Source organism: Amblyomma americanum, chromosome 10, assembly GCF_052857255.1.
Source record: "Amblyomma americanum isolate KBUSLIRL-KWMA chromosome 10, ASM5285725v1, whole genome shotgun sequence".
In the NCBI taxonomy this organism is placed as follows: Eukaryota; Metazoa; Arthropoda; class Arachnida; order Ixodida; family Ixodidae; genus Amblyomma; species Amblyomma americanum.
In genome coordinates this window covers 15,324,143-15,352,013 of record NC_135506.1, presented here as the reverse complement: position 1 = coordinate 15,352,013, position 27,871 = coordinate 15,324,143, and the positions used below count along the sequence as shown (strand labels likewise).

Genomic DNA, 27,871 nt, shown 5'->3' with positions numbered 1-27,871 from the left:
GATGTGTTTCTTTTCGTATTCTTGCTATAATTCATGCAAGTAAGTGTGTGGTGCTCGGTGAGCTATAAAATTTACAGAACAAGTTTTGTAAATTTGTCCGAAAAACTAAAGCCACATTTCGACAGTTTGGGTGAACGCTTCGCACTGACAGCGTATTTTTTTTAGAAAACCCAGCTGACCACACTTGTGTTCGCTTGATTCACATCCGAAACTTGGGAATCCAAAATAAGTAAGGAGGCAAGGCGCACAGAGAAAGATTGGAGGAAAAACATAAGAAACGAGTGAAAACACAGTTTGAGTGGAGCAGGCATTGAGTAGTGCTCATGATGCAGAGAGAGAGAGAGAGTGAAAGATAAGCACAAAACGCTGCCACAAAAACAAGGGTGCAGGTACAAGTGTTGAAGCGGAGTTACTCGCCAGTCTAATGTGTCAACCTCTGTGCTTCTGTGATCAGCTTTAATGAAGAAACAAACCTTCATTCATCCCACGTGTGCCGTAGAGCGTCTTTATATTTAACTTCTTTTATTAACATTTCTTGCAGTGGTAAGGAAGCTGCAAATAAAAATTGTGCTTTTGAGAAAAAAAACGCTTGAACCAAGAAATTGATATCTTTTTTTGTGGCATAGTTCAAGTTTTCCGTGAAAAGAGATTAGTCTAACACCGTTCCTTATTTGTGCTTTTGATCAATACAACAATGCTAGTACAGCCCGCGTCACCCTTGTGTACAGCGCTCGACCAGTGCGTGCGTGGTAAACAAAAACAAATTACAAAGCAGCCCCTGATTTCTGGGAGAAGTGCTCGTGTCTACTACGTTTGCGGGTCTATCTGGCTCTACTTCCGCACAGGTGTTGCCTCTGGACACTAGCGGCTGCTACAAGATCTGGATCTGTTCGTACGGAAGTGCACCTTCCGAGTGCTCTACACAGGGGTGACAAGATAGCTCGGAGGACAAGTGCATCAGCGCGCCGTACGTTATCTCTCGTCAGAAATATGAATTCCTGAAAGGAATGATTTTATTTTGACCTTTCCTTCTGATGCCTTTTTTTGCGCGAATAAATATCGTGCCAATTTGTGCCCAATCATGCGTACGGAATTTTTGTTTTCATTTTGTGTACGTGTGCTCTTGTCGTCCCCCTGCGATCGTTCCTTCATCTCGTTTGTGGCGTGTACTAAATATTTTATGGCGAAAACCTTACGTGGCCTATTAACAGCGAAACCCGGTGCCGTTGTTGGCGCCGAGGAAAAGTAGTCCACAAAATCAACAATGACGTCATCAGAAAAGAAAAAAATTGTGAAGGTGTGGGGAATTCTATCAACGACCTTCGGATTACAAGGCGAGCACGCAATCAATAGCCCGCAATTTTTTTTTTTCAAAATGCCACAAAACCACATTGGTTCTGGGCGAAATAAAGCTGATTATGGCTATGTTAATGAGGTGTGTCATGCAAGTAGTCTCAAGTGCTTTCCGTAATTTTTTCTGTGTGTTCAGACAGCGAGGTTACTCAGTGTTCATCAATTTGACATTGCCGAACCAACTACTATCGTCCCGGTTATAAATTAGTCGGCCCAGCAACTAAGCCACAAAGGAAGTAGCTCAGAACCAGGATGAATTCTACGCCTTTAGCTGTTCTAAGAGAGCAATTACTCTGATTACAAATTCGCTCCACCTTGGAGGATTCCCCAGACCATTTGACCAACACTGTTCCCACTTCGAGTTTTTGATCAATTCTCTCTCGCCCTACCATAAGCTTGTCGTCCCGGTAAATTCAGTTGGCAGCGCGACTGCTCCGGTGAAGCGGTGGTCCCGGGTTCGAACCCCGGACTAGGGCGCATTTTTATTTGAACTACGAAGTTTCTGAGAAAGCTGTATAGCTTTCCTCTGTAGCCGTACGGCTGGGCTTTGGTGGATGCCAATGAGTCATTACTCCCTTATTACAAATTTAGTCCACCTTGGGAGATTCCCCCAAACATTTGACCAACGCCTTTGACTGTTATAGCGATGTTCTACGCCTATGCATCAAGCGACCTCCATCAACATTGTGCGCCCTCATCGTACCCTGCAGGCTACATTCGTCGGCCAACTTCCTCGATCGCAATCACGTGATCGACCATTGCACATTGCCCGTACCTCGAGCTCCTCTATTTAGTTCGTCATCAGGTGGGGCGGACGGTCGCAATTGGACACCGTGCAATGTTGTGAAACATCTCGCAAGATGACAGTTTGAAACGACTGGATTGCATGACATCCAGCGCATCTGGGCATGCGCAATAGCAGCCAGTGCAGTTTTAAACACGCCTGCGGCGAAGCGGCAAACAGGTCCAGTTGTGGTAGGGCCATGGATTCAGAGGAAGAGCGGAGCGTCGTTCTGCCAGCGCCACAAACGTGTGGCGGCTTGCACAGAAGACGAAAGCTCTCGGGACGTTAGCTGCAATTGTACTGCATGACTAAATACTCAAATCCATGCCGACACATTTGTGGGATCATAAAGCCCTCGTTAGAACATTCCCAAAACAGGGAGACAATCGTTACGTCCATACGTGGCTACAGTATTCCAAGGAAATCCAGAAGCTGCCATGGTGTCCCAGCTAGTTACGATGCTCGGCTGGGGACTAGACGGGCTTGATGTTCTGTCTGTTCTCGGCCAGGTAGTTACGCGCAGTGACCGAACGCTCCGCCTCTGCTACCTTGGGCGATTAACAGCTGGACGCCACACTCTAGCTGTAGTCAGCATAGTGCTGTGCGCGTGTGTTTTTATCTTTTTATCATGAACTAATCACGTGCGCAACGTGTATATATTTATTATTGTGCAAATAGTTTTTGCGTACATTACCTCTCCCCCCTATCCTTTCTTCCTCTCTCCTCACCTCTTTCATTTCATTTCTCCATTCTCCCTGCTATCCTTTATTTGCACTACTTCAGCTCAGGTGCTTCGGTATCGATGACAGATGCCGAGAACATAAGAAATCTTTTCCTTACTTATTATTATTTTAATAAAACCACTTACTACTAGTGACCTGAAACACTCGGGTTCGATCCCGGCCGCGGCGGTCGAATTTCGACGGAAGCAACATTCTAGAGGCCCGTGAACTGTGCGATGTCAGTGCATGTTAAAGAACCCCAGGTGGTCAAAATTTCCGGAGCCCTTCACTACGGCGTCCCTGAGAGCCTGAGTCGCTTTGGGACGTTACATCCCCATAAATCAACAAAGCAATAAAGATTTGAATGCCGCTGTCTCCATTTGCCGATACGACCGCAGGAATCAAGAGTAACAGCGTCTAATGAAAATTGCGTGCACACATGCACCTTTATTGCTCGAAAGTACAGGTGGCCGTACAAGAACACTGCTACAAAAGTACAGGTAGTCTGCTCGCGGAAGCATAACAATACAAGCTACTTTCGGGGCCGATGGCCCCTACGCATAGTTTTGATGCTCACAAACCTTTTCAGAGCATGAAATTTACACAAAAAATTGATTTCCCTGCTTCCAGGAGACGGGGCCTTAATTTCAGGAGTCCACCGTTCCAGTTGCGTTTTTTTTTGCGATGTTTTTCTCGTGGGTTTAGTGCTATAGAAACTACCGTAGGCACCAGTAGTGTATTAATAACAAAGTGACGTACGTATACCGATTCACATAAAAAAAGTAAAATTATGTTAAACATCCCCAGGTGGTCGAAATTATTCCGGAGCCCTCCACTACGGCACCTCTTTCTTCCTTCCTTCTTTCGCTCCCTCTTTTATCCCTTCCCTTAGGGCGCGGTTCAGGTGTCCAACGATATATGAGACACATACTGCGCCATTTCGGTTCCCCAAAAACCATTTATGCGCATCATATAACTCAGTGAGGACAAGTGTCTGCAAAGATCTTCATTGCAACAGGAAACAGTATATTTGTATGATGACAAAATGAAACCATGGTTTTAAACACAATCTCGCTTCCTTGAAATAACAACCCTTTTTTATTTGGCATGGCACGCAGGCAGAACTTTTAACGTGCTTACATGAGACATTTCGTACGCAGTCCACTGGTGTGTTAGAAAGCCGGAAAGAGCATTTTTTTTCAATCTCACCTTTCTTCACAAGGTACAGTGCACAGAATAGACAGCAAAAAACCGTTTTAAAATTTCTACCAAGCACAGTAATATTATCGAGATTCTACATCATAGCCGCGCGGTGATTCCCCCTTTGATGACTGGCCCACGCGGAGAATTTGGAGATTTTCTTCTCGGATAAATGAGAACCGAAGTAAAATATGCCAGGGTCATTTTTACGCCGCAACGTTTCCGTATTAAACTGTATATAACTTATCGCGGTCGGTATTTTGTCCTTACATTTTCTTTCCTTCGCGGCCATATTACACGCAGCTCATTTCGAATGAGCTTGTTACGATACGCACACTTTCACAGTGTTAATTAACTGCTAAACTTTCCATGGAGATTATAGATTTCTCTTCTGTCGCCTGTTTAGTCCTGACACGTTAAATGAGCTTTCTTTGAAGTCTCCGAGATGACGGAAGCAAAAAAGGACTGCGTTTTTGGCGGTTCATGAAGGCTGGATTTATTGACAGATGGCAAATTGTCTCTCGAACAGCGACGCTTACGCGCGCCTTTTAACGTAAGCCGCGGCAAGGACACCGCCGGTGAAATGCAATGCTACTCATAAAATTCAGACAAAAAAATGATGCTTTTGTAAAGCATCCATAACGGGCCGGCCAGCAACGTAGAAAACGGTGCTACACTGTGGCAGAATGTTCTTCCATTCCAAGTTTACTTTATTCTGAAGTGTTTGGACTAGAAATGTATAAAATTCAATACGAGATGCGCTTCATAAATGCGAAGAGCAGTATTCATACCTAGGGAATGTAAAATTTTCCTATTGCTATGTTTCCGACTTCTCTTATGCCGTAAGCAAAAAAAAAATTGTTTATACGGCCTCTGGCCACATTTCTCATTCAACGACCATCAGGTTTCGCCCGTAAGCCTGTATAATATTGAACGGGACCTGCGATTACATTTACGAATGCATGTTACTAGTTCAGTTTGGGCATCTTCATTTAATTGTCGCGTTCATGCTGCCCCCGTATCAGAGAATGCTGCCTGAGTTTTGACGGAAAACATTTTCACAGGGGTCGCGCGTCAGTTTAATAGAAAAATGCACTGGTGGAAACACGGCTTGTTTGAACCACACATTCGGAGTTTCGCCGTCGAGGTGCAAGAGCACTCAGTATTTAACCGGGGTACTGGACAGGCATCATCAAAAGCGCCAAGTCGACAGGAGCTGCCAGCTTCATGTATTTTTTCTTTCCAGATACCCTCTCATTTCAGCAGCAAACTACGGAACACGACTCACAGGAAACCGTGTGAAGCATACAGTCCTCTACAGGTAAAATGGCCGACAACGTGACATACAAAGCAGACGTCGTATTGAAGAAGCTCTGGCAGCCCTTACAAAAAAATTTTTAGACGGTCTATAGACTGGCCATAACTTCTGTTGAAAAAGTCTACAGACGCTCTATAGACAAGCCCTAGAGAACAGTCAATAGGCAATACAAATCCTATAGACAGTTTGTAGACAGTCTATAAATTTATGGCCGTACACTTTTAGTAAAATTTTGTTTATGGACAGTCTATAAACTATGAATAGATAAAAAGAAATATCCATAGGAAGGCAATAGAGTCTATAGACAGTCTGTAGACTTCTTATAGACTACATTTATAAGAAACCAGAGCCGATGCTCACAATTTAAATGCCATTTCTGGTTGGAAAAAAATAATTGTCGAATATTTGGACCCTCATTCCCTTGAACCGCGTCGTCTCTTAAGTCGTATTGTTGCATTTCTGATCTTAATACAACAATGCGTCGTAATCTGCAACAAGTGTTTAGCTAAACCAATGTGCTTCGCAACCTGGTCACAGCAGTCGAACGAAAGCGTGACCATGTTTATCGAAGATATGGCGCGTCTCTTCAGTCGGGCTGACCCTGCCATGCCCGAGGCTACGAAGGTGCGCCACCTCATGCGTGGTGAGTGGTCCAGCCACCACCGGCACCACAGCCGGAGCCGTACACCATGAGCTACAGCGAAGCCCTGCGCAGACCTGCGCCAGTGCCACATGCATTCCGCCCTGCTGCCGAACCAACGCCGGGATACCTTCCACCCGTCGAGCTGCGTGACCCGCGCCCTGTTAGAAAAGCGGACGTGTGGCGCACACCCAACAACCGGCCACTATGCTACCACTGCGGGGAGCCTGGTCATGTCCTCCGCAACTGCCCATACCGGCGGATGGGATTAAAAGGATTTCCACCGAGCGCACCTCGACCACGCTATGGTGAGAGACCGCGAGACATTGAGCAGTACCTGGCCGATCATGTGCTGCCCTCACCGCCTCCACGACGTCAATCTAGGTCGCCGTCTCCAAGACGGGTTCCCAGTCATGCATCATCCGCTGGGCAACTCAGACGCACGCCCCCCCCGGCGGGAAAACTGAAGACGGCGGCCTCCGCGGGTAGGACCACCGCTGCCGCAGAGAGTGAACAGCCTCCATCCGACGGTTGTATGCGACGACCCGAACGCCGACGACCCCAGCCGCCGACCTCAAAGACGATCTCACCGCTGACCCCACTGACGACCGCGTCGACGGCCACACCGATGACCTCACCGACGACCCCATCGACGACGGCACCAAACACCTCACCGACGAGTTGTCAAAGAATTGTTTCCGCCGCCGAAATTCTTGTTGCCGCCGATGGCTAAGACGTGTCAGCACTCTTGGATACCGGAGCCGACTTTTCAGTCATGAGCAGCCACCTAGCCACGACCGTCAGAAAGGTTCTAACACCTTGGCATGGGTCGCAGATACGCACAGCTGGTTGCCATGTGGTGACGCCGGTTGGCGTCTGCACCTGCCGTATAAAGATCCGAGGTGCAACTTTCATTGGCTCCTTCGCCGTGCTACGAGAGTGTTCCAAAGAACTGATTCTCGGCGTGGACTTCCTTAAAGAGTATGGCGCGGTGGTCAACCTGCATGAGCAATTGGTGTCGTTTTCGACACAGCGAGCCGTTGCCACAGACCCCGAGCCGCACAGAGCAGCACTACGCATCTCTGACGACCACACAACGATACCGCCGAGAGCAAGCAAGTTTGTCGCAGTCAAGTGTGATACCAGCTTCGGTACTCGGGGCATTGCCGAAGCGAACATGTCGCTGCTACTGTCTCGGCAAGTTTGCGTTGCTCGCGCCCTTGTCGACCTTGTTCACGCGCGTACCGAGCTCTTAGTGACCAACTTTAGTAGCAAACTCCAACATTTGACGAAAAACATAGTAATTGCCCATTTTGAAGAACTTGGCGAGCATGCCGTACAATGTGCCTTATCCACAACGGACCCCGGAACAGCGGAACAGGACACGGCACCAGCCATTACGATCGACGTGAACCCTGACCTTCTGACCAATCAGAAACGCCGCGTGGAAAGCCTCATTGACTCTTTCCGCGACTGTTTTGCGTCAACCTCTAAGGTTCTTCAGACGCCAATAACTAAGCACCGCATTATCATCGATAGTGACCAGAAGCCACTATGTCAGCGTCCTTATCGTGTTTCGTCGAATGAACGTGATGCCATCTGCCGTCAAGTTGCCGAAATGCTCAGCGACGACGTCATACAACCATCGACGAGTCCCTGGGCATCACCTGTTGTTCTCGTCTCAAAGAAAGATGGCAGCCTACGGTTCTGCGTGGATTATGGACGTCTCAACAACGTTACCAAAAAGGATGTATATCCACTGCCGCGCACTGATGACTCATTAGATCCCCTCCGCCATGCTACCTACTTTTCGTCACTCGACCTGCGTAGCGGTTATTGGCAAATCGACGTCGATGAACGTGACCGAGAAAAGACCGCCTTCGTTACTCCTGACGGATTGTACGAATTTAAGGTGCTTCCTTTCGGCTTGTGTTCGGCCCCTGCAACGTTCCAACGTATGATGGACACCGTACTAACTGACCTGAAGTGGCAGTCCTGCTTTGTGTATCTCGACGACGTCGTGATTTTCTCCGACACGTTAGAGGAGCACCTGAAACGTTTGCGTACTGTTTTCGAGGCCATTAGTTCCGCAGGTTTGTCTCTGAAACCTGGAAAGTGCCACTTCGCATTTAGGGAGCTCAAGTTTCTTGGCCATATTGTGAGCGCTCAGGGCGTTAGCACTGACCCAGAAAAGACGGCCGCCGTTGCTGCATTTTCCCAGCCAACAGATAAACGAAGCTTGCGGCGTTTTCCGGGGCTTTGCGCCTATTATCGGAGGTTCGTTGAAAACTTCTCCAAGCTCGCAGAGCCGCTGACTCGCCTGACGAAAGACTCCGAACCCTTCTTCTGGGGCCAGAATCAGGAAACAGCTTTCACAGAACTTAAGGCCCGCTTACAATCTACGCCCATCCTTGGCTACGTCGACGAGAAAGCCGCCACGGAACTGCAAACAGATGCCAGCAATGTTGGCCTCGGTGCGGTGCTTGTGCAGTGGCAAGACGGTGTGGAACGCGTGCTCGCATACGCAAGTCGCACTTAGTCCCGTGCCGAAATGAATTATTCCACCACGGAAAAGGAGTGTCTCGCTGTTCTGTGGGCAATCACCAAATTTCGTCCCTACCCCTACGGCCACCCGTTTCGAGTCGTCAGCGATCATCACTCCTTGTGTTGGCTTGCGAACCCCAAAGATCCATCGGGGCGCCTTGCACGGTGGGGCCTTCGGTTGCAAGAGTTCGACGTCACTATAGTGTATAAATCGGGACAGCAACATAGCGATGCAGACTGTCTCTCCCGAGCTCCTCTTCCGTGCCCACCAGATGAGCCCGACGGCGATTCCGCTTTCCTCGGCTCTGTCACCACATCCGACCTTGCCCGCCACCAGAGGGCCGACTGCGAACTGCTGCCTCTAATCGAGTACCTCGAAGGAACCGCTCCGTCTCCGCCCAGACTCTTCTCTCGCGGACTTTCGTCGTTTTGCTTAATCGATGAAGTCCTCTAGAAGAAAAACTACGGCCCGACCGAAACTGCGTATCTCCTCGTTGCCCCAACCGCGCTTCGGCAGGAAGTTCTCGCTGCATGCCACGACGACCTTTCTTCTGGCCACCTTGGTTTTTCCAGAACATTGGGACGCCTCCGCCACAGGTACTACTGGCCTCGGCTTGCTGCGGTCGTCCAACGCTACGTTAGAACCTGTCGTGAGTGTCAACGACGGAAGATACCGCCGACAAAACCGGCCGGCCTTCTGAAGCCAATTGATGCACCGCAAATCCAATTTCAGCAAGTCGGCATGGACTTACTGGGCCCATTCCCAGTGTCCTCCATGGGTGACCGTTATGTCATTGTTGCCACGGACTACCTCAGCCGCTACTGTGAAACCAAGGCTCTTCCCCGTGGCACCGCGGCTGAAAGTTCACAGTTCTTTGTTTGCCACATTGTGCTTCGCCACGGCGCCTCCGCGGTTGTATTAACTGACCGGGAAACCGCGTTTACCTCGCCTCTTACACATGAGGTCCTGCGCCTCAGTGGCACCAGTCATAGAAAAACGACTGCTTACCATCCTCAAACGAATGGTCTGACTGAGAGGCTGAACAAGACCATTGCAGATATGTCTTACGTATGTCGACACTGACCATCGCAACTGGGACGAAATACTCCCTTACGTCACGTTTGTGTACAACACCGCCCTCCAAGAAACGACGCGCTTCACTCCCTTCCGCTTGGTGTATGGCCGGGACGCCCTGACCATGCTGGACGCCATGCTGCTCCCAGATTGTGCCCCTTCGTCTGTCACCGGCGCTGACCAATTCATTCGTCATGCAGAAGCTGCTCGCCAATTTGCTAGACAACGGATTCGACACCAGCAGCAAACTGACGCCCGGCGTTACAACCTCCGCCACAGGCAGGTGATTTACCAACCCGGCGAGCACGTCTGGGTATGCAGCCCTATACGTTTGCGCGGGCGCTTTGAAAAGCTTCTGCGCCGCTACTTCGGCCCCTGCGAAGTGATACGTCAACTCAGCGAGGTGAACTATGAAGTGGTCCCGCAAGGAGTCGTCCGCTCTTCTCGACCGCCCAAGTCTGAAGTCGTCCACGTGTCCCGCATGAAACCGTATTACGCCCGTTAGCCATTGTCGGAGTTCACATTCAATGCCGCCGCTACGCGCACCTTCGCACCTTCAGTGCCTCAATTCTGTTATTCCCCCTTGCCGGAGGCATCGAGGCGATGCCTCTTGAAAGGAGGGGGGCAATGCCACACTGCTCACATTCTGCGAGCGCCGCCATGCGGCCGAACGGCATGGTAGGGCTCGTGTGGAAGTGAAGAAGACGACGTTCCCGCTCGGACGAGCGCTGCTGGTCTTCTTGGCCTTCGGATTAAAAGCCCCCTTTTGTGCCGCCCTACGTTTGTCGGCGACAATATCTTGTAAGATTTCGCTACAATCAATACATCCACACATCTCCCATCGGCAGACTTGCATTGTTTTGCCATTACCGTTTTTGCTATCGACAAAAATTTCCCCATTGGTTTTCTAAGGCACTCTTAACTCCTTGATGAGAGCGATGGAAAACTTTAAAAGGAGGTTTTTCTTACACATCGAAATATAGACAATTACCGTCAGTGACTCTAGAACAGTACCTCACAATACTCCAGTATTCAAAATTTCCGTCTAAAAATGCTGGACATGATAAAAAATTGAAATGCGCTTAATTGTGTGCGCTGCTCCTCAATTGAAATAAAATTCGTTTTTTTAAATAAGCAGCGGTTTGTAAGACAGGGCATAGTAGCGACAAAATAATTCTGTAGTTCCACAAGCAGTCAGAACTTCTGACGATTTTGGCGCACCAAAAATAACTGGCGCTTTTGAGCAACTTACAGAGTACTCAAGTAACTCTTGTTGCTGGGCTAGTTGGTGCACAGTTCTATGTACCAACGTTAGTGCAAAATAAGAGACAATCACAAGAAAGGTGGATAGGAAAGGTGGACAAGAGTACTGGTGCCCAGGTAAAATTTCTTTAGGCGAAAATTCAAAATGGGGAGAAGGGCAGTGAATATTATGCGAGTATATTGGAAGCCTAGGGACAGTACCCCGATGACCATTCGCTTAGAATTTCCTATACGTCAGTACGACTTAAGGAGGTCATTGGAGAACGTACAGAAATATGTCACTCAAGCAGCGGGAACAATGCTCTTTGAGGCGGCGTTTCGTGAAGTGTTGACAGCACGCCCCGGGCCGGAACAGATGTGCAGAGTGTGACTCCGGTGAGCTAATCCGCTGTCGATGCTACTGGGGTCGTTACAGTAGGCGTTGCTGCAAGGCTTCTAGGAGCCGGTTTCGTTCCCTTGCCGCCGCAAGCTGGCGCCGCTGCGTGCAGCAGACCACAGCTAGCGTGAAAGCTACGGCGAAGAGGAACCCGCACACGATGGAGAGTCCTATCACAGTACCTGCACATGTGAAGTTCATTAATTCAGTGAGGGCAGGGACAACCTAACCAAGAGCAGTCGCGGGTTTCGTTCACCTCCACGGAGGAGTAAAAACTCAAGGAAGAGGGAGAAGACTATTTCAAAACATATTTTAATAAAATAGACTAAGCCCTACGTTACAGTCCGCGGCGCGCCTTATTGCCCCAGGTCGGGTATCGCTTTTAAGGTAGGTTCGACATTAGCGTGCACGGAGAAAGAGGAGCTCTGCTTCATGAGAGGTTAGCTTGTCGAGGCCAGCCATTTGACGTAACGCTTCCTGCTTAGTTTTCTTTCTTGCATACGGACATCTATCCCAATGGACATTAAACCTACCATGAACGTCCTTTGGACGTTTAGGACGTCCACAAGACGTCCAAGAGAGGTCCAGTGCCCATTGGGTACGATCCGACTTTCTTGAACAAGCAGAATTGGCACTGTCTACAGCAGTGGGGCGGTAGCGTTAATATCCTCTCTTTGTACGCTGGTTGCCAGTTCCACTCTTTGCCACCTTCTCTGCAAAAGTTATTTTGCATTTAATTGAAGCTCTTTTGCGTCAGTTTCATTCCTTTGTATTGTGTAACCTGGAAACCGCCGTTGCATTAACTGAAATGAACCTGTCGAATTACTAGATTGTTGAATTTTGAAGGCATTCCAAGCGTCAACTCCTTCAAAACTTCTGACGCGTATCACGCTTGAAATTTAACTTTACACAGTATACATAGAAACTTCATACAGTTACTACTTAACACGTGTGAAATATGGTCTAGTTTATGAAATTCTTTAAAATATACAGTTTATGATCATCACTTAAGTGTTGCGAATGTATATGCACCGAGCGGTAGTCTGTGGAAAGGAAATATATCTTTCAAAACAGGGTCTCCTAGTAAATCTTGAATCAGTGAATGTCGTGGTTGGGTGAGAGTAACCTGATATACTCTTTGCTATTTAATTCATCTAGCGAGACATCCCAGTTAATTGCACAGGCAACCTCCATGGACCCTAAGGACACGGTAGGCGATGCTATCCCACAAAGTCTTTTCATATCTATTGGCTGCGATTCGGGTAAATTGGTACTCACTCAACAGTGGCGACACATACGACAAGTCAAATAGTACGCAATGCAAGCGCTGCCAATAGAATGCTTTTCATTTTTATTGAAGTTGGCTGTTTTGCCCCGTTAAAGAAAACTCTTTGAGATAAATACTGCCGAGTAGTATGCAGTGTTACTCAAGCCACTCGTTAATTTTGTCTTTGTACGGCGCTTGCCCGCCTTTCCCTTGATAAATTTATACTTGCAGTACTAAAGTCCTTGAAACTATACTAGTTGGCGTTCGGCCATAAACGCTAAAAGCTGTCAGAACGTGCAGCCTGTGGAATGTGGAGCTTTGGCCAAAAGTGTACAGCCCAGAGGGTTTGCTTATAAGCTGTGTAGCGGTGCTCTATAGCACATTGACAATCTTAAGCCTGGTGGGGTCCACGACGCCAGTTATTGATGTCTTCGAGATTATTGACGCTGAGGATGCAAACCAACCACGCTGCAGGGCTCAGGAGGAAAACCCTTGGAATGCATGTTTTGACAAAGGGCATGAAGCTTTAATAGTACCCTAAGAGACCTGCACTATACGTAGGCGGCTCTGAAATTGTTCTACTGGGCACCTAAAAAGTGCTGCCGTCAGCAGCTTGTGCCGCTGCAAACGCGAGACCAGATTTTGAAGCATTACAGGCTCGCGTTTGGCTGACAACATTTCTCACCTAGCTGCTGTCGAAGTGGCCCAGATAGCTGCCTGATGCCTTGTGTAGGGCTTGGAGAGAACGCAGAATCTCATGCTGATAAGCGCAGACGGGCGGCATGCGAGAACTCTATAGATGCTCCAAAAACTGCTTGCCGCTCTCGCTGCTTGGTGTTAAGGCACTGCGATCGACACAGCAAACTACCGCACATGTTGTCTATGGTTTTATAGCTTCATGGAACTAAAGCTGACGACTGTACCCTTTTTCTGACCAGATGCCCCGTTCGCCCACTTCATACTGTGCACTATAATCTCCTGTAAGATTACGCGGGACTTTCCCGACTAGCACTAAAATAGAAAGTTATTTTTTTATCATACGCTGCCGCTTATGATGGCAGGTGGCGCCACTTATTCGTTACATATCATGTCATTTACCATTTTCCAGAACACTGCACCCAAATCATATTTATCAAAATACATATTCTTCATGAGATTAGCCTCCTTTCTCCATGAGCCAGTTCCTAGAAATTTACCTACTGCAAAAAAATTTAAATGAAGTACCGGCGATCCTCCAGACCCCCTTTTCAAGAAAATTGTAGTATTTGAAGGACCTGGATATTCGTAAGAATTTCTGCGAATAACAACTAGAAACGTGGTCTTCAAGCTGCAGCTGCGCATGATTCGCAGTAATATCTACACCGTATAAATCTTCCGTGAATTCTGAGAATTCCCGCCAGCGCGCGCGGTGCACTGAGCACTCATGCGTGCGTTGCACGGGCTGTATACTTAACTTCACTGTAGCAGTGGGCCCGGGGATCCTGGACAGGTTCTGCAAGAGAGTAAAGCGCACCCTAATAAACGTGCAAAGAACTTGTCACGAGAGTACTGGAAGGCGAAATATATTAACGAGTCATTAAAGAAGGCGTAAGGAGGCACTCCTATTAGCGTGGTTTTGATGAAAAGCGCACAAGAGAATTGACCCAGCGTGTGGACACATCTTACGAGAGCGTTTCATGCAACGCGTTCGCAAAACACAAATTTAAGTTTCGGGGAAATCGTTTCCCTAAAAATCAGCGCATTTCATCACGTGGTAGATAATTTCTGAGATATCTCAGTGCGGCGCGCCGCGGTGGCTCGGTGGTTAGGGCGCTCGACTACTTATCCGGAGTTCCCGGGTTCGAACCCGACCATGGCGGCTGCGTTTTTATGGAGGAAAAACGCTAAGGCACCCGTGTGCTGTGCGATGTCAGTGCAAGTTAAAGATCCCCAGGTGGTCGAAATTATTCCGGAGCCCTCCACTACGGCACCTCTTCTTCCTTTCTTCTTTCACTCCCCTCCTTTATCCCTTCCCTTACGGCGCGGTTCAGGTGTCCAACGATATATGAGACAGGTACTGCGCCATTTCCTTTCCCCCAAAAAACGAATTATTTATTATTATTATCTCAGTGCACCTGCACCCACGTTCACGATACACCAGAAAAGTTCTGAGTGAGGGGGTAATAGTACACCTCAAGCTTGTTGACTCTAAGGAGAGTGCCTCTTTGTTTTTACTGCAGTTAAACAACAAAATGATGGTTTAGTTTAAATCTGACTGGTTTAGAGGAGTAACAAAGCACCCTGCACGGAATGGGCACTCATTGCCGATTGCTGTTTTTGTTTAAGTGGTGTTCTACTCTAAGCAGTTTTATATTTCCTTATGTAGCATGCAACATCCTTTGTGCGAATTATTTCCGCTTTAGGGGAGGGGGAAAGCGTCAACTTTTGGAGGATATTCGTGACTCCTGGAGGATATCGTTATTTAGCACTTTTAGAAATAAACGTTGCATGGCGCCACCTCTGACTTACTGCTCTGCTGATAAGAAACACGTCCATCTACAAACTACCAAAAACTACCAACGGGGATAAAGCGGATTATGATTTGTGCATTTCTAAAAAAAAAAGGGGGCAAACATGATTTTATCCTCAAATTGATTTTCGCGTATGAATGTGTGGAGAGCTTTAGCAACAATTCGATTTCATTGAGAAGAGAGATGTGCACTCTATTTATTACTACAGTAACATAAAAAGCTCCAAACTTTCTGCGAGATTTAGGGCCAAATAACCCATCACTATAAGTGCACTTTCTCAATATCCAGCCAATAATCCTTGAGTGGCAGAAAGAATTGGATTACAAGGAAATTTTCTAGTGCAGTACGACATAGCCTGTAATTAAGGGACAGAACCTAATAGTAAATGATGTAGTAGTAACTGTCTCTCCACAATGTGAATGCGAAATAGAACAACTTACTTGAGGTTTCGTGTGGCTTCGTAGTTACGACGTCTTCAAGTTTCTGCGGCAGCTGAGGAGCCGGAAACCAAAAGAGTACATTCAGTTAGGGTGCAAAATGCTCGTAACTGACCCGTTTGAACTGTCGTCAAATTCAATGCCGGCAATACTGCGCCATTTCCTTTCCTCAAAAACCAATTATTATTATTATTATTATTATTATTATTATTATTATTATTATTATTATTATTATTATTATTATTATTATTATTATTATTATTATTATTATTTACTCACTATCACAAGAAAGATTAAAGGTACGACACTTAAAGCTGCGTTCGGTGTTTCCTTTTCAGGCATTGACCTTTTATGGACTATTTCTCATAATTCGAATAGGTGAAAATTAGCCTTTTCTTGAGACGTTTACCTTTCGGTCGATCGCTACGGACTCTATTAGAAGTGACAGCCGTTCTGTCACCTTCCATAAATTTTACTTTTATCGCCCTTCTCTGGGTGCTTTTAACTATATCAGACTTAAACGTTGTTAACCGCTGCATTTCTCTTCGTGACTTATCACTTTCTCTCTCACGAGATTGCGCGTGCTCGCAAAAAACTTCGATAAGTGTGTGTTTTATGATGTAGAAGACCCACCACTTTGCTATTTATTAATACAGTTGCCCCTTCTCCAGAAAGTGTTGTAAGCGTTACCAAAAAAAGTATCTAAATACGTTGTTCATTACACTAAAAAAGAAACACGTTACCGCCCCACGTTAGGTACAAAAAAAATAGTAACGCGTAATCGTTACCGAAAAAAAAGTACCGCACATTAATTTGCTGGTACTACATGGCCATAAATATTAATCAGTGCGTCTACACTGCAAGAACTCGGGATAACAATTCTATAAAGCTCATATTTGACATCAAACCTCTAGCCCAAACAACGATTTTTGCCCGGAATCCTGATTTAACGAGAACAATTTGCACAAATGCGCAGGAGCTTAGCAATGTTGCAGTGGCTTGAAGTTGCCTGTAGAGTTGTTACATGTGGTGGCTTCTAATTCTGTGGCGCAGGGTGAAGGCATTTTCTGAATGTGACATTAAACACAAAATGTGGCTTCATCATCAATTTTAACTTCACAAAGAAAACATCGCTGAACTCTCAACAAATTTACACTGATTCTGAGAAATGTGATGTTCCAAAATGCTGGGCATGCTTTTACTCTTTAGAGAGTTGTGTGTGTGAGTGGTTTGGGAAGGGGAAGTAGGTGAAGGCAAGTGTGAATGCGTGTTCGTGCATGTGTTTCGTGCTTTATGGCTATTCTGTCTCGTTTCTTTAGTTGGGTGCATTGTCAAGGGCAGGTGTTTTCAGGAATGCATGCGAGCCACAACGAGGGTCGTTCAAAGTACTTGTACATTTTGTTTATTTGAACATCCCTTAAGGTGCTCTGCGCTTTTTTTTCTAAAAAGGGGGCGGTGAAGAGAAAATTGTAATAAAAATTAACTAGTAACGTGATGCCTCACGTGGCCAAAAAATGTTAACGTAACCACGTTATTTGTTAAAGTTCCGAAATGGCAACGAGTATGTTACTAAGTTACCGAAATAAGTAACGCGTTACCGGTAACGCCGTTACTTGTAACGCGTTACCTCCGGCATTGCCTTCAACACAATGAGACATTTTAGAAGGTTAAACGGAACCTGCTTACCGTACATCCGCTACGTTTGTGCCAGTAGCTGCCCACGTTCACACAACAGAGTTTATCGGTTTCACCTGGTGCACAACAATACCAGATTCGTCGTGCATTTTAAGGCGAAAACCTTTGCAGGCTCCTGACTCGCCAGCGTGGATGTTCGGAGAAATGCGTCACACTGTAACTGTGAATCAAACGTGGTTGAGGTGTCCACCGTGATTTAGAGATCTGAGTTATTATTATTATTATTATTATTATTATTATTATTATTATTATTATTATTATTATTATTATTATTATTATTATTATTATTATTATTATTATTATTGTTGTTGTTGTTATTGTTATTATTATTATTATTGTTGTTGTTGTTGTTGTTATTGTTGTTGTTATTGTTGTTGTTGTTATTGTTATTGTTGTTGTTATTATTATTGTTATTGTTATTGTTGTTGTTATTGTTATTGTTGTTATTGTTATTGCTGTTGTTATTGTTGTTGTTGTTATTATTATTGTTGTTGTTATTGTTGTTATTGTTGTTGTTATTGTTATTGTTGTTATTATTATTATTATTATTGTTGTTGTTGTTGTTGTTGTTGTTGTTGTTGTTGTTGTTGTTGTTGTTGTTGTTGTTGTTGTTGTTGTTGTTGTTGTTGTTGTTAACAAAACGCACCCCTTGCTCTGTTTTGCGCCTCCTACACTCACTGACAGTTGGAAGCCGACTTAAATTTTGAGACACTAGAACGGAATGGACACGTTAAGAACAATGGAGAAACCAGCCGCGCTTTCAATAAGTTTTTGCATTAGATATTTAGTCACCTAAACTTTAGACAAAGTTTTGCATGGGCGTTTCATTAGCCACTGTTTAAAGCCTGCGCATTAAGCATACCTGGATGGCGCTCTGGTTGAACTTCTGCGTGTAATTTTCGAAGGAGTAACGGATGAGTCTGTTGCTTCCACACGTGATCCAGGCGGTATGAGGCACAAGCGGGCAGTCTATCCTCTGAGTGTCGTCCTCGCAGTACGGAGACAAGGCGGTCCTTCCTGCATAGTTCATTGTGTGCCTCGAAAGGGCCGCCGAAAAACTACAGAACACAAAGACCAGGCGTGTTGAAACTTAAAGCCCGCATTGTGAAGAGAGACATCAAATATTCGCCAATTGGAGGTCGTTTGATCAATATTTGCTCTAAAGTTTTTTCACAATACTGTTGCTTTAAAAACTAACATGTTACCAGGCGCCTTTCTTTTTCATAGCCTTCGGAAAATTCATTCTGACGTAGTTCTTGTTCTTCCTAATTAATTTGAGGGTTAACTCCGGTTGAATAATATCTAAGCATTTGATTTGAAGCACAATACAAAGATTTGTCAAGAAATGGACACTCACTGTGTTTTTAACAACTTGGAAAATTTTGATGTTTTGCTGAATTATGGCCGACCGGATCGCTGAGGAGTCGGGATCGCTGCACAGGCTTTTCAAAAGCCGATATTTTTGCGAGCTTCTTCTTGTGAGCTTTTAGCTCAAGAACGCCATTTTCAGACATTCCCCTCGACCAAATGGTTATCTTGTAAGCGGGACGCCTACTTAAGCACATGGGCAATGATGATGACCTGCGCATGAAGCCACTGCTGGCATATCGATGCCAAGCTTAAAAAAAATCATACTGCCCCCCCCCCCCTCCAAAAAAAAAAATCCTGTCCTTTTGTGAAGTATACCGCAGTCTTAACGCTGCTCTAAGAATTCTACGTCGTTATGACCTTGTTAAACTTAGCCCCTTTAGGTAAACATAAAGAATTGATAGAAGCTAGCACCCCGACGCTAGCCATAACCAGAGTAGAAGCTGCCGGGGGTTGCAGACAAACTAAGATAATACTCGGGGTCGTGCACGGAAACCAATTTTTGACGTGATAGTGTCTTTTTCCTGGTTGTGAAACTGGGCGAGTCCGCTATTATCGACATCGGTTAACGTTCAATACTCCCCCGCTATTTTGATACTCACATGTTCGTACTGACGGCTGCGTTCGAACACGAGACCCTTACAACCTCACTGCTTTGGGAAGATGTTACAGAGAATGCATGTGCTTAGTAAAGGACAGACGACAGAAAGAAATTAAAGTGGGAAGGTTACATGGGCATAATCATCTTTGCAAAACTGTACGCTGTCAGGGGAGAAAAAGTAATCAAATTAAAATTTGTGAGAGAGGACATGATTAGCCACTTGTGTCATGTGGCCGCCATTGGCTTCAATCCATTGTCACTACTAAAGAAGTCACAATGCCTTAGAGGTGACCGCTCACTACTTGCTTTGAAAAATTGCGGAAGCGATATTGTTATTTTACACGACCGAGAACAAATCACTGTGAAATGTTTTAGTCCGAAACATACCTAGTAGTAAAAGCAGTTAGACACCACAGTTCGCAACGCAATGCAATGTGTATTCTGTACATAACACTATTCAAGGACATTTATTCGTGTTCAAAACTCAGGAGTAAATAAAAAACAGAAGCGCTATCCACTCAATCCACTTACTGGTCACTGTTGTGGTCATGGTGCACAGGTAAGCCTGTCTTTCCAGAAAAACAGTGACATCTGTTTTCCATTCTTTTTCTTCGACGTTTAAGACCTGCAGTATTCGAAAATAACGCACGCGGTTTGAATATATAGATCAAAGTGCATTGTCAGGCAGGCTCAGTAAAGCACTTCAAGCATTTGAAAAGAAGGCAGCATGCGTACTTTTATGGGCCTGGTTTACTTGCATTCCTATACATTTTATGTGTACTCGATATTTCAGCCAGAGACTGTGAGAACACGTACGCATAGCGAGACGAAGAAAGTTACTGCATGATACACTGCACAGTAGCACTGCATTTCGATTCCATCAACGTGTGTCCACCATGCCCAACAATCCATGCTACGACCACGGATTCAGAAGCCAAACTATAGCCTCTTAATCTGCAAGGCGGACGCTGCAAAATCAAGAACTTGCTCATTACGGACCCGTGTGCTGTGCGATGTCAGTGCACGTTAAAGATCCCCTGGTGGTCGTCATTATTCGCGAGCCCTCTACTTATCTAGATGAAAATAAGAGAGAGGAGAGTATTTAGGAGGTCCCCTAGGGTCATGAGCAACAACTTATATCCCTGAAGTGTGAATAAAGAAAATTATATAATTTGCCGCCTTGCCAATTGGACAAAAGTTTGTGGCTAAATAAAGACGAAATCAATCTGAGAACAGCGCAACGACTTACGGAGAGAATACTCAGAGCTCTAGGTAAGTTTGAGGCCAGGAAAAACGAAACAGGGCTGAGGTAATGATATCCTGGTTGAAATAAGGAGTTCTAAATAAATACGGAGGGCCATTTATTGCGGAGAGCATATGACCGCTCATCCGTTAAGGCAACGAGGAGCATTGCATAACTGGCGCCGGACATGCTTTCCATGGAGATGGACGTTTCCTGTAGATTAGTACCTTCGCGTGGGCCAGTCGGTGAGACATCCTGGAGAGGTGCAGCGCAATGGAAACAAGGATGACATAGACACAAAGCACTCGTCCGGTATCCTTTGCGTCTATGTCGTCCTTTCTTCCGTTGCGCCGCACTTGTCCATGTTTCCTGTGGTATCACCAGTATACAAATGAAGTCGGATTTCTTCCGACATGAGTGGCCATTGTTGGTCTGCCACTCCTTCTCTCTATTGAACCGCCATAGTCATGATGACTATGACTAGTCATGGTGATGACCGCCATCGTCACCACCGCCACAGAGGTGACCGCGATCAACCACCGAAGGCCTCGATAACCCTCCATTAGCAACGCACACCTCGATCATCCGGAATTGTGGATGAATACTTCTGTCACGACATACTGTGTAACGAATCATAGATTGTATTTCAGCGCGCTGTGCAACGACCATAACGTCGTAGAATAGGTGCCAGAAGCCAAGCTTCGCTATTCCCTAAGTTCCCGGTCCTGGTTCAACGGCCGCCGAAAAGCATCCACTCCTGTCGTGTGTTTTCTAGCACCTGTACAATTATGGTGAGGTATGAATACTCCGAAAGGTGGCCATGATCCTCCTCAAGCGGGTTTTTAATTTTTCTTTCACTTTTACTGCTTCGTCTTCGAAGAGATAAAAATTGACTAATGGGCTAGACAATAATAATTTTCTCTGTCCGATGTCAGTTCAGAGCTCAGACTCAGGTGTCATGGAGCGAAGATTTGCACATATATCCACGAGTATCTTACCTTGTTTTCTTCCAAAGATGAGATCCAAGACTCCAGCTCTGAGATCTTGTGGTTCCCTTGAACGCAGAATGCCGCTAAGAAGACTGGCTCGCCCTTTTGCGACTCTGGAATTGGCTTCGTCACAGTCCACATGCCGTTGTCGCCTGCACGAAGCCCCCAAAGAGCAGCATCGGTATGAAAAATGCGGCCGAACGTGAATACAACGAAACGGCCTGCACAGGAATAATTGGTGTAACGAAAGAAAGGGGTATAATCTAAAAGCTGATTTGGAGCACATGCTTTCAAGCCGCTTTTATGCGGATAAGATTTCGCAACCAGTAATTAAAAAAACTATTATATATATATATATATATATATATATATATATATATATATATATATATATATATATATATATATATATATATATATATATATATATATATATATATATATATATGTGTAAACACTGTTTACCCATTTCAAAGCTTTGCATTTTCACTAAAATATTTTTCGTTGTTCGATCCATGCGGCAATCAAGCTCTCATTTCTCGAAGTCCTATAGCATACCGGACATTGCACATTGGTTAGGGAACTGGTGCTGGCTCCAGAATGCAAGACAGCTGCATCATAAAGCAGCAGAGGCGGTTTTATAAACCAGCCGCTGCTGAAAACAGCATGCTGCTGTTCAAAAAGAATTATTGAAGATCTGATCAGCACTGTTAGAGCTAAAATGTTACCAATGATCACCGTGCAACAAATTCGCTGGATTGATAGGCCAGCGTTAGCTCTCTTTTGCATCGCCGCAAGTGCTGATACACTTTTGAGAATGTGCAGTGTTTAGTAGCGAGTGAGGAGGTGAAGAGGGTTCACCAAATTACGCTTCGTTCGTCCACCTGATTTCACGAAATGGTACGAAAAAGGATGCCATAATCTGAATCACTGCCTATAGTAAAGGTATGTGACGCTACAATGTTGCACGGAGAGTTCCTGAAACTGCAGAATAAATTCGCATTAGACTCCTTCTCGCGTGTTACGGTACAGACTGATGATTCATTTGCTGCTGCGTTTCCTCTAAATAGTTCACAATGAAAGGTTAAATCATTGCGAAAAACACCACCAGAACACAATGATGCCAACAATCTCTCCTCAGCATAAATGAAAAGAAGTGCTCCTTTTGCGGTGAAATAAAACGATTCGATTTCATTTGTGAATGAGCATGATAACTGTCTAATGCTTGTTCAAGGCGGACGCAAAACTGAAAACGAAAGTTGTTAAGGCGTCCGTGTGCTGTGCGTTTTCAGTGCACGTTAAAGATCCCCAGGTGGTCGAAATTATGCCGGAGCCCTCCACTACGGCACCTATTCTTCCTTTCTTCTTTCACTCCCTCCTTTATCCCATCCCTTACGGCGCGGTTCAGGTGTCCAAAGATATATGAGACAGATACTGCGCCATTTCCTTTCCCCCAATACCAATTATAAATCTTTTGTAACTACGAGGAAGTGGTGTGTTTTACACTCTTCGCATTTGTCCATTGCTCTGGAGCAGACTTGACGTGCCATTTTATTATATCTTCTACCTTTCTCAGCGCAAAACACTGTGAAAGCTTGGCATCTGCAAGTATGCCAAAAGAAGCTGCATAGCTCACTGCTGAGTTTGTAAGCGGTGTCATTGTCGAAGTCGTAGATGTTGGTCATCACCACACCCCGTGATCGACAGGACGTGTACAGCCTGTGGCCGAGCTCGTGGCCCGTGCCGGTGCAAGCCCGAGTGCAGGAGACGTAGCCGATGTCAAGCCATGACTTGTACGCTATGTCCATTGACGAGGCCGCAGAGAAGAACTGCTCGCCTGCACACAGAGAATAGAGAAAAAGGCATGTTACATAATTTAAAAGCAATGGCGGCCACATCTCCACATCTACAGCAGTGAGCGGTACAAACTCCATTCCCCCTTTCTCGCTTGTAACTGAATTCGAACCCTCAAGTAACAGATTTGTTATTGACTTTTGGCGATGAGGATGCTACATAAGAAAACAACATGGCAAACAAACAACAAGAGATTCAAAAAGTGTACCATTATCAAAGCTGAAATAAGAAAGAAGAATTCATATACATGTGTGGGAGAGTTATGAATTTTTTCTGGAGGCAGTGCATAATTTGCCAGTGTGCGTGTAATTTTTGTCTGCTAAATCTCACGAAGGCGTCCCAATCTTCTCTCTTCCCGAAAAAAATGACAATCGAACTAAAGAGTCATCACAATGACACGAGCAATGCATAGGCCATAACTTCAGATTCTCGTGCGTCAGCTGTGAGTCAGTGCACTAAAATGTGAGTTCTTGGTGTGCAGCACAAATTCGATAGGCATTGTATTCAGTCGTGGAACCGAAAAAAATGGGTGGGGGGGGGGGGGGGCACTTTGACGATCTAAACTGCGTGAGGCGAAAGCCTTTCCACGCGACCTTGGCTGCTACTGTTGCTGCCTCTGTGAATTATCATTAATTACTAATTAGTAACTCCGGCGTTTTTTCAATCTATTGTTTTTTTCACTGTGCCGTGAAGTCTTCTGGTGGATTTGACGTCACGCCGTTTTTTCGACACAATATTTTTACATTTTTGAATATAAATAATTACCCAATTATTATACAGTCATCCAACTTTGTTTCTAAATTTATTTTTTCCTGCTCTATTTGATGCAACCATTCTTTTTCTTCTATCTTTATTAGTTCCCGAGTTATTTCACTATGCCGTGACGACTTCTGGTGGATGTGACGTCTCACCGTTCCTGTGCCTATATCGGCGGCCGCGCTATTTCGACACAATTTTGACATTTTCGGCAATAATTGTCAGCGCACGTTAAAGATCCCCAGGTGGTCGAAATTATTCCGGAGCCCTCCACTACGGCACCTATTTCTTCCTTTCTTCTTTCACTGCCTCCTTTATCCCTCCCCTTACGGCGCGGTTCAGGTGTCCAAAGATATATGAGACAGATACTGCGCCATTTCCTTTCCCCAAAAAACCAATTATTATTATTATTCACTGCCTCATTCATCCCTTCCCTTACGGCGCGGTTCAGGTGTCCGCCGATATGTGAGACACATACTGCGCCATTTCCTTTCCCCCAAAACCAATTTTCAATTATCATTTTTTCATGGTCGGCCACTGTGTGGTGCAGCTATTTACACTCGGCCATAATACTCCAGACACAGCCTAGATACATTCGCCTAAAGCACCGGTGGCTGGGTAACAATGCTTGAAGTGCAAAAGCTACATCATCGTCAAGCTTTTGACGACCAACTTCAAAGTTTATGCGGTGTTTTGCAGAACTCTGTCAAAAACGTCCTTATTATTATGGCGAAAACAGAGGGCCAACGATATAATGCCCCGTACTGCTAAATACCGCCTTCTGAGACCAATACATGAGCACACTATGCACTGCGGCCAGCCGCCGCTACGAGTCGGAGAAATATATACGAATGTTATACACTTCACACATCGTGAAGAGAAATCACTGCTCTTCAGCAAGGCCTTTCAGCTCGAGATGTGCACTGATGCCGAAACAATTTCTCACGGAATATATCCTATCGATGTCACGCTTTTATTTGCACGCGAATTCTCCGTGCGTAACTCTACTTTATGAAGCGCATTCGAATTTGTTGGGATTTAATGCGCACAATAGAGAGTCTAAGAAAGCGACAAAATAAGTACCAAATAAAAAATTATGCAGCTGATTCATTATAGGGATTTAGAAGGCAGATAAAATTCTGTTTTTTTTTTATAGCATGCAGTAAGAAAGTATGTTGTCAGTACCTTCGCTCGCAGCATAATGTCTTTATAACTCAGCCCTAGCCCAATTTTTGACACAAAAACTTGGAATGCAGCGGGTATCGTTGTATAACCAACTTTGACGAAAAATCCTGCGACAGGTAAATACACGACCGCCCTCCTCGCAGTCCACACGAGCGCAAATCCTACACATCAGGAAACGAGACCGTAGCTAAGCGGCGAACAATAGCTGGCACGCGAGCGCGCACAGCGCACAGCTTGAGTCATAGCTGATATAAACTTCTTTCTTGAGACCTCCAGCAGCAATCAATCCGCCCACGAAGCCAAAAAACCAGAATTACTACTTCCTTTCTTTTTGACGCGTACATTCCGCAACTTTTCTCTTTAGCTGGAAAAACATTCTCTGCGAAATTTACCGCCTCATTGCGCTAAAATGTTTCCCACAGTGTTGCATTTTACGATTTAGCTTTGATATGTATTTAGCATTTATATTTTCCTGGTCTGTTCACAGATATTTAAACACCTCTATCTACTACGACTACGTTTTGCAAAAAAATCGAGCCGAGGAGTTGACCCGACAGATGGCGTCACCTATCGGACAGTGGAGCTTCAGATGCAAAAGAGCATCCAAAACGGTGAATGAGCAAATTTAGTTGCTACTTTTCTGAGGAAAAAATGAAGCCAGTTGCATTCGCTGCTACGCCCCCTTCGTCAACGAGAGTAGTAGTCAACAGCAGCTTCTTCGACCACTCGAGATAGTCCAAGCAACAGATTACATTAATCTGGCTTTCAAACAACGCAGAACATATTATTCTCCTGATTGCCCGATGGTTGGCTTCAATGGGCAAGCAATTTGCACAGAGGTACTGTTTTTTTTAAAGTCCTCCTGCCAAGAACACATGGTTCTCGATTAGTCTGGGGCAAAGTGACAGATGGAGGATGGCTTGATTTCCGAGTTGGTATTCCTCTAGGGGAAGATCTCACCGGTTTCTTGGTTAGCACATTCACCGCCACTGTTAGATACCTCATCCCTTTGCTTCTCATGAACCGTGATTCGTGGGCTGCGCACCTTCGGTTGATGTTGATGTAACAACTAGTGGGATAGACAGAGTGAGAGAGATTTCAGAAAGAAAGGTGGGAGAGGTTAGCCCAAAAAGCGTTCTTGTACGTGCATGGCGATTGGGAACTACTACCGCAGAGAGACCACTGCAGGGTCACCTACGCCCACGTAGACAATTATAATTGAGTGTGCCCGGCCAAATCAGTCGCCTGTGTTTCAATACATCACTGAGTTGCCCTCAACTTCTGGAAGGCTGCAGCCGGATGTGCGCGTATACCGCGGTTCTCCAGCAATACGCGGCGCTCAAGGACAACTCATCCCGGAGCTACGTTGCCGGCGTGGTCCGAACAACTCGTGTTTACGTAATGCTTGTGGCTTTCCATAGAATCGTGGACATGACGTGCTTTCTGCCTGACGAAGAAGAATGTTTTGCGAAAAGCGGGAGCGTTGTGACAGCGACCAACGGCGCGCAAGAGTAATCAAGAATTCTCCAGCTATACACACATACAGACGAGAGAGGAGATTCTGGTGAAAAAGCCATTACAAGGTGGTCGCACCACGAACAAGGCATTGCACGCTGCAAAGTGGTGTGTACCTACACCAGTTTGTCAAAAAACATACACTCGCCAAAGATGTAGAAAAAGCAAAAGTGGATTGACGTTTCACGCCCGTACGGGTGCCTTGATCACAATGAAGCGAAGGAAGGGAAGATAGGTGTGTATGGGCGATTTTTCGAAAATAACGGAGGTATATCTCTGGGAGATTCCCACGGGTCCGGTTAATCGTATGTTGTGTTGATTGAATGTACAGTGATTCCACGAGCAAGCGTTTCGGCAATGATTATTACTTATCAATCACGCGTGCATCGACTGGGACGCGGCGGATTCTTCAGTGCCATGGGGTGGTTCAAAAATCTCCTGCACTCGCTTCATTCCGTTTCTGTGGCGCGCGTGGTTTGTTGTAAAATCACTATAGGCTCTTATAATACATTATGTTAGGCACAGGCTCAATGTGAAAAAACAATTGCAATATATGGGCGCTCGGAAACGTGACCGTACTTACAATTAGCAACTTGGAGGCACCCGGTGATGAAGAGAAGCGGCCAGGAGAAGACGATCCAGATCTGCACTCCAACTTTCATCTTGCCTAATTTATTTGAATTCATCCGCAAGATGTGAGGAGCCAAGAACCAAAGACGGCGACTCTAGGTGCACTTTTTTCGACGGCAGATGAAGGTTCATCGAGTAGTTGGACCCTGGAGATATAACTGCGTAGATGCCCCTTGCGGCCACTCCTTAAAATGGCGCTTGCACTGTCTCGTCTCGCGCACCGAGAAACCGAGGGCAGTCCATGCACTCCGATACGGAACAGGTGCTGCCACCTGTGACACATCGGGCGCCGGAGCGTTTATCTTTCACCGCGCCGCCGCCAACACGAGGCTAGATAAATCTGCACTGGCGCATTTATTTGAACCTAGGCCGATAGTTTTTTTTTTTAAAAAACACGAGATATGAAACATTTAAGTCGGCTTAGATTCGTGGACTTTGTCGTTGTATTCATGAAATACGACGATAAGGCATAAAAACGAAAAAAAGCAGCACGTAGGTGGCGGCACCACGGAGCGCCAACTGAAGGAGCACTGAAGCTGTTATCTA

General features: G+C 45.6%; 1 protein-coding gene across 1 annotated transcript; it reads right to left on the bottom strand.

The window, feature by feature from the left end:
* Positions 1-3,275: 3,275 nt before the first annotated feature.
* On the bottom strand, positions 3,276-27,550 carry LOC144107619 (uncharacterized). Its single transcript, XM_077640720.1, has 8 exons — positions 27,279-27,550; positions 23,022-23,222; positions 21,395-21,537; positions 19,685-19,778; positions 18,047-18,201; positions 15,493-15,544; positions 13,998-14,034; positions 3,276-11,459 (listed from the first exon to the last, which is right to left on the bottom strand). Exons 1-8 carry the CDS (start codon positions 27,379-27,381, stop codon positions 11,309-11,311), a joined length of 936 nt encoding a protein of 311 aa, XP_077496846.1. The 5' UTR covers positions 27,382-27,550; the 3' UTR covers positions 3,276-11,308.
* Positions 27,551-27,871: the final 321 nt, after the last annotated feature.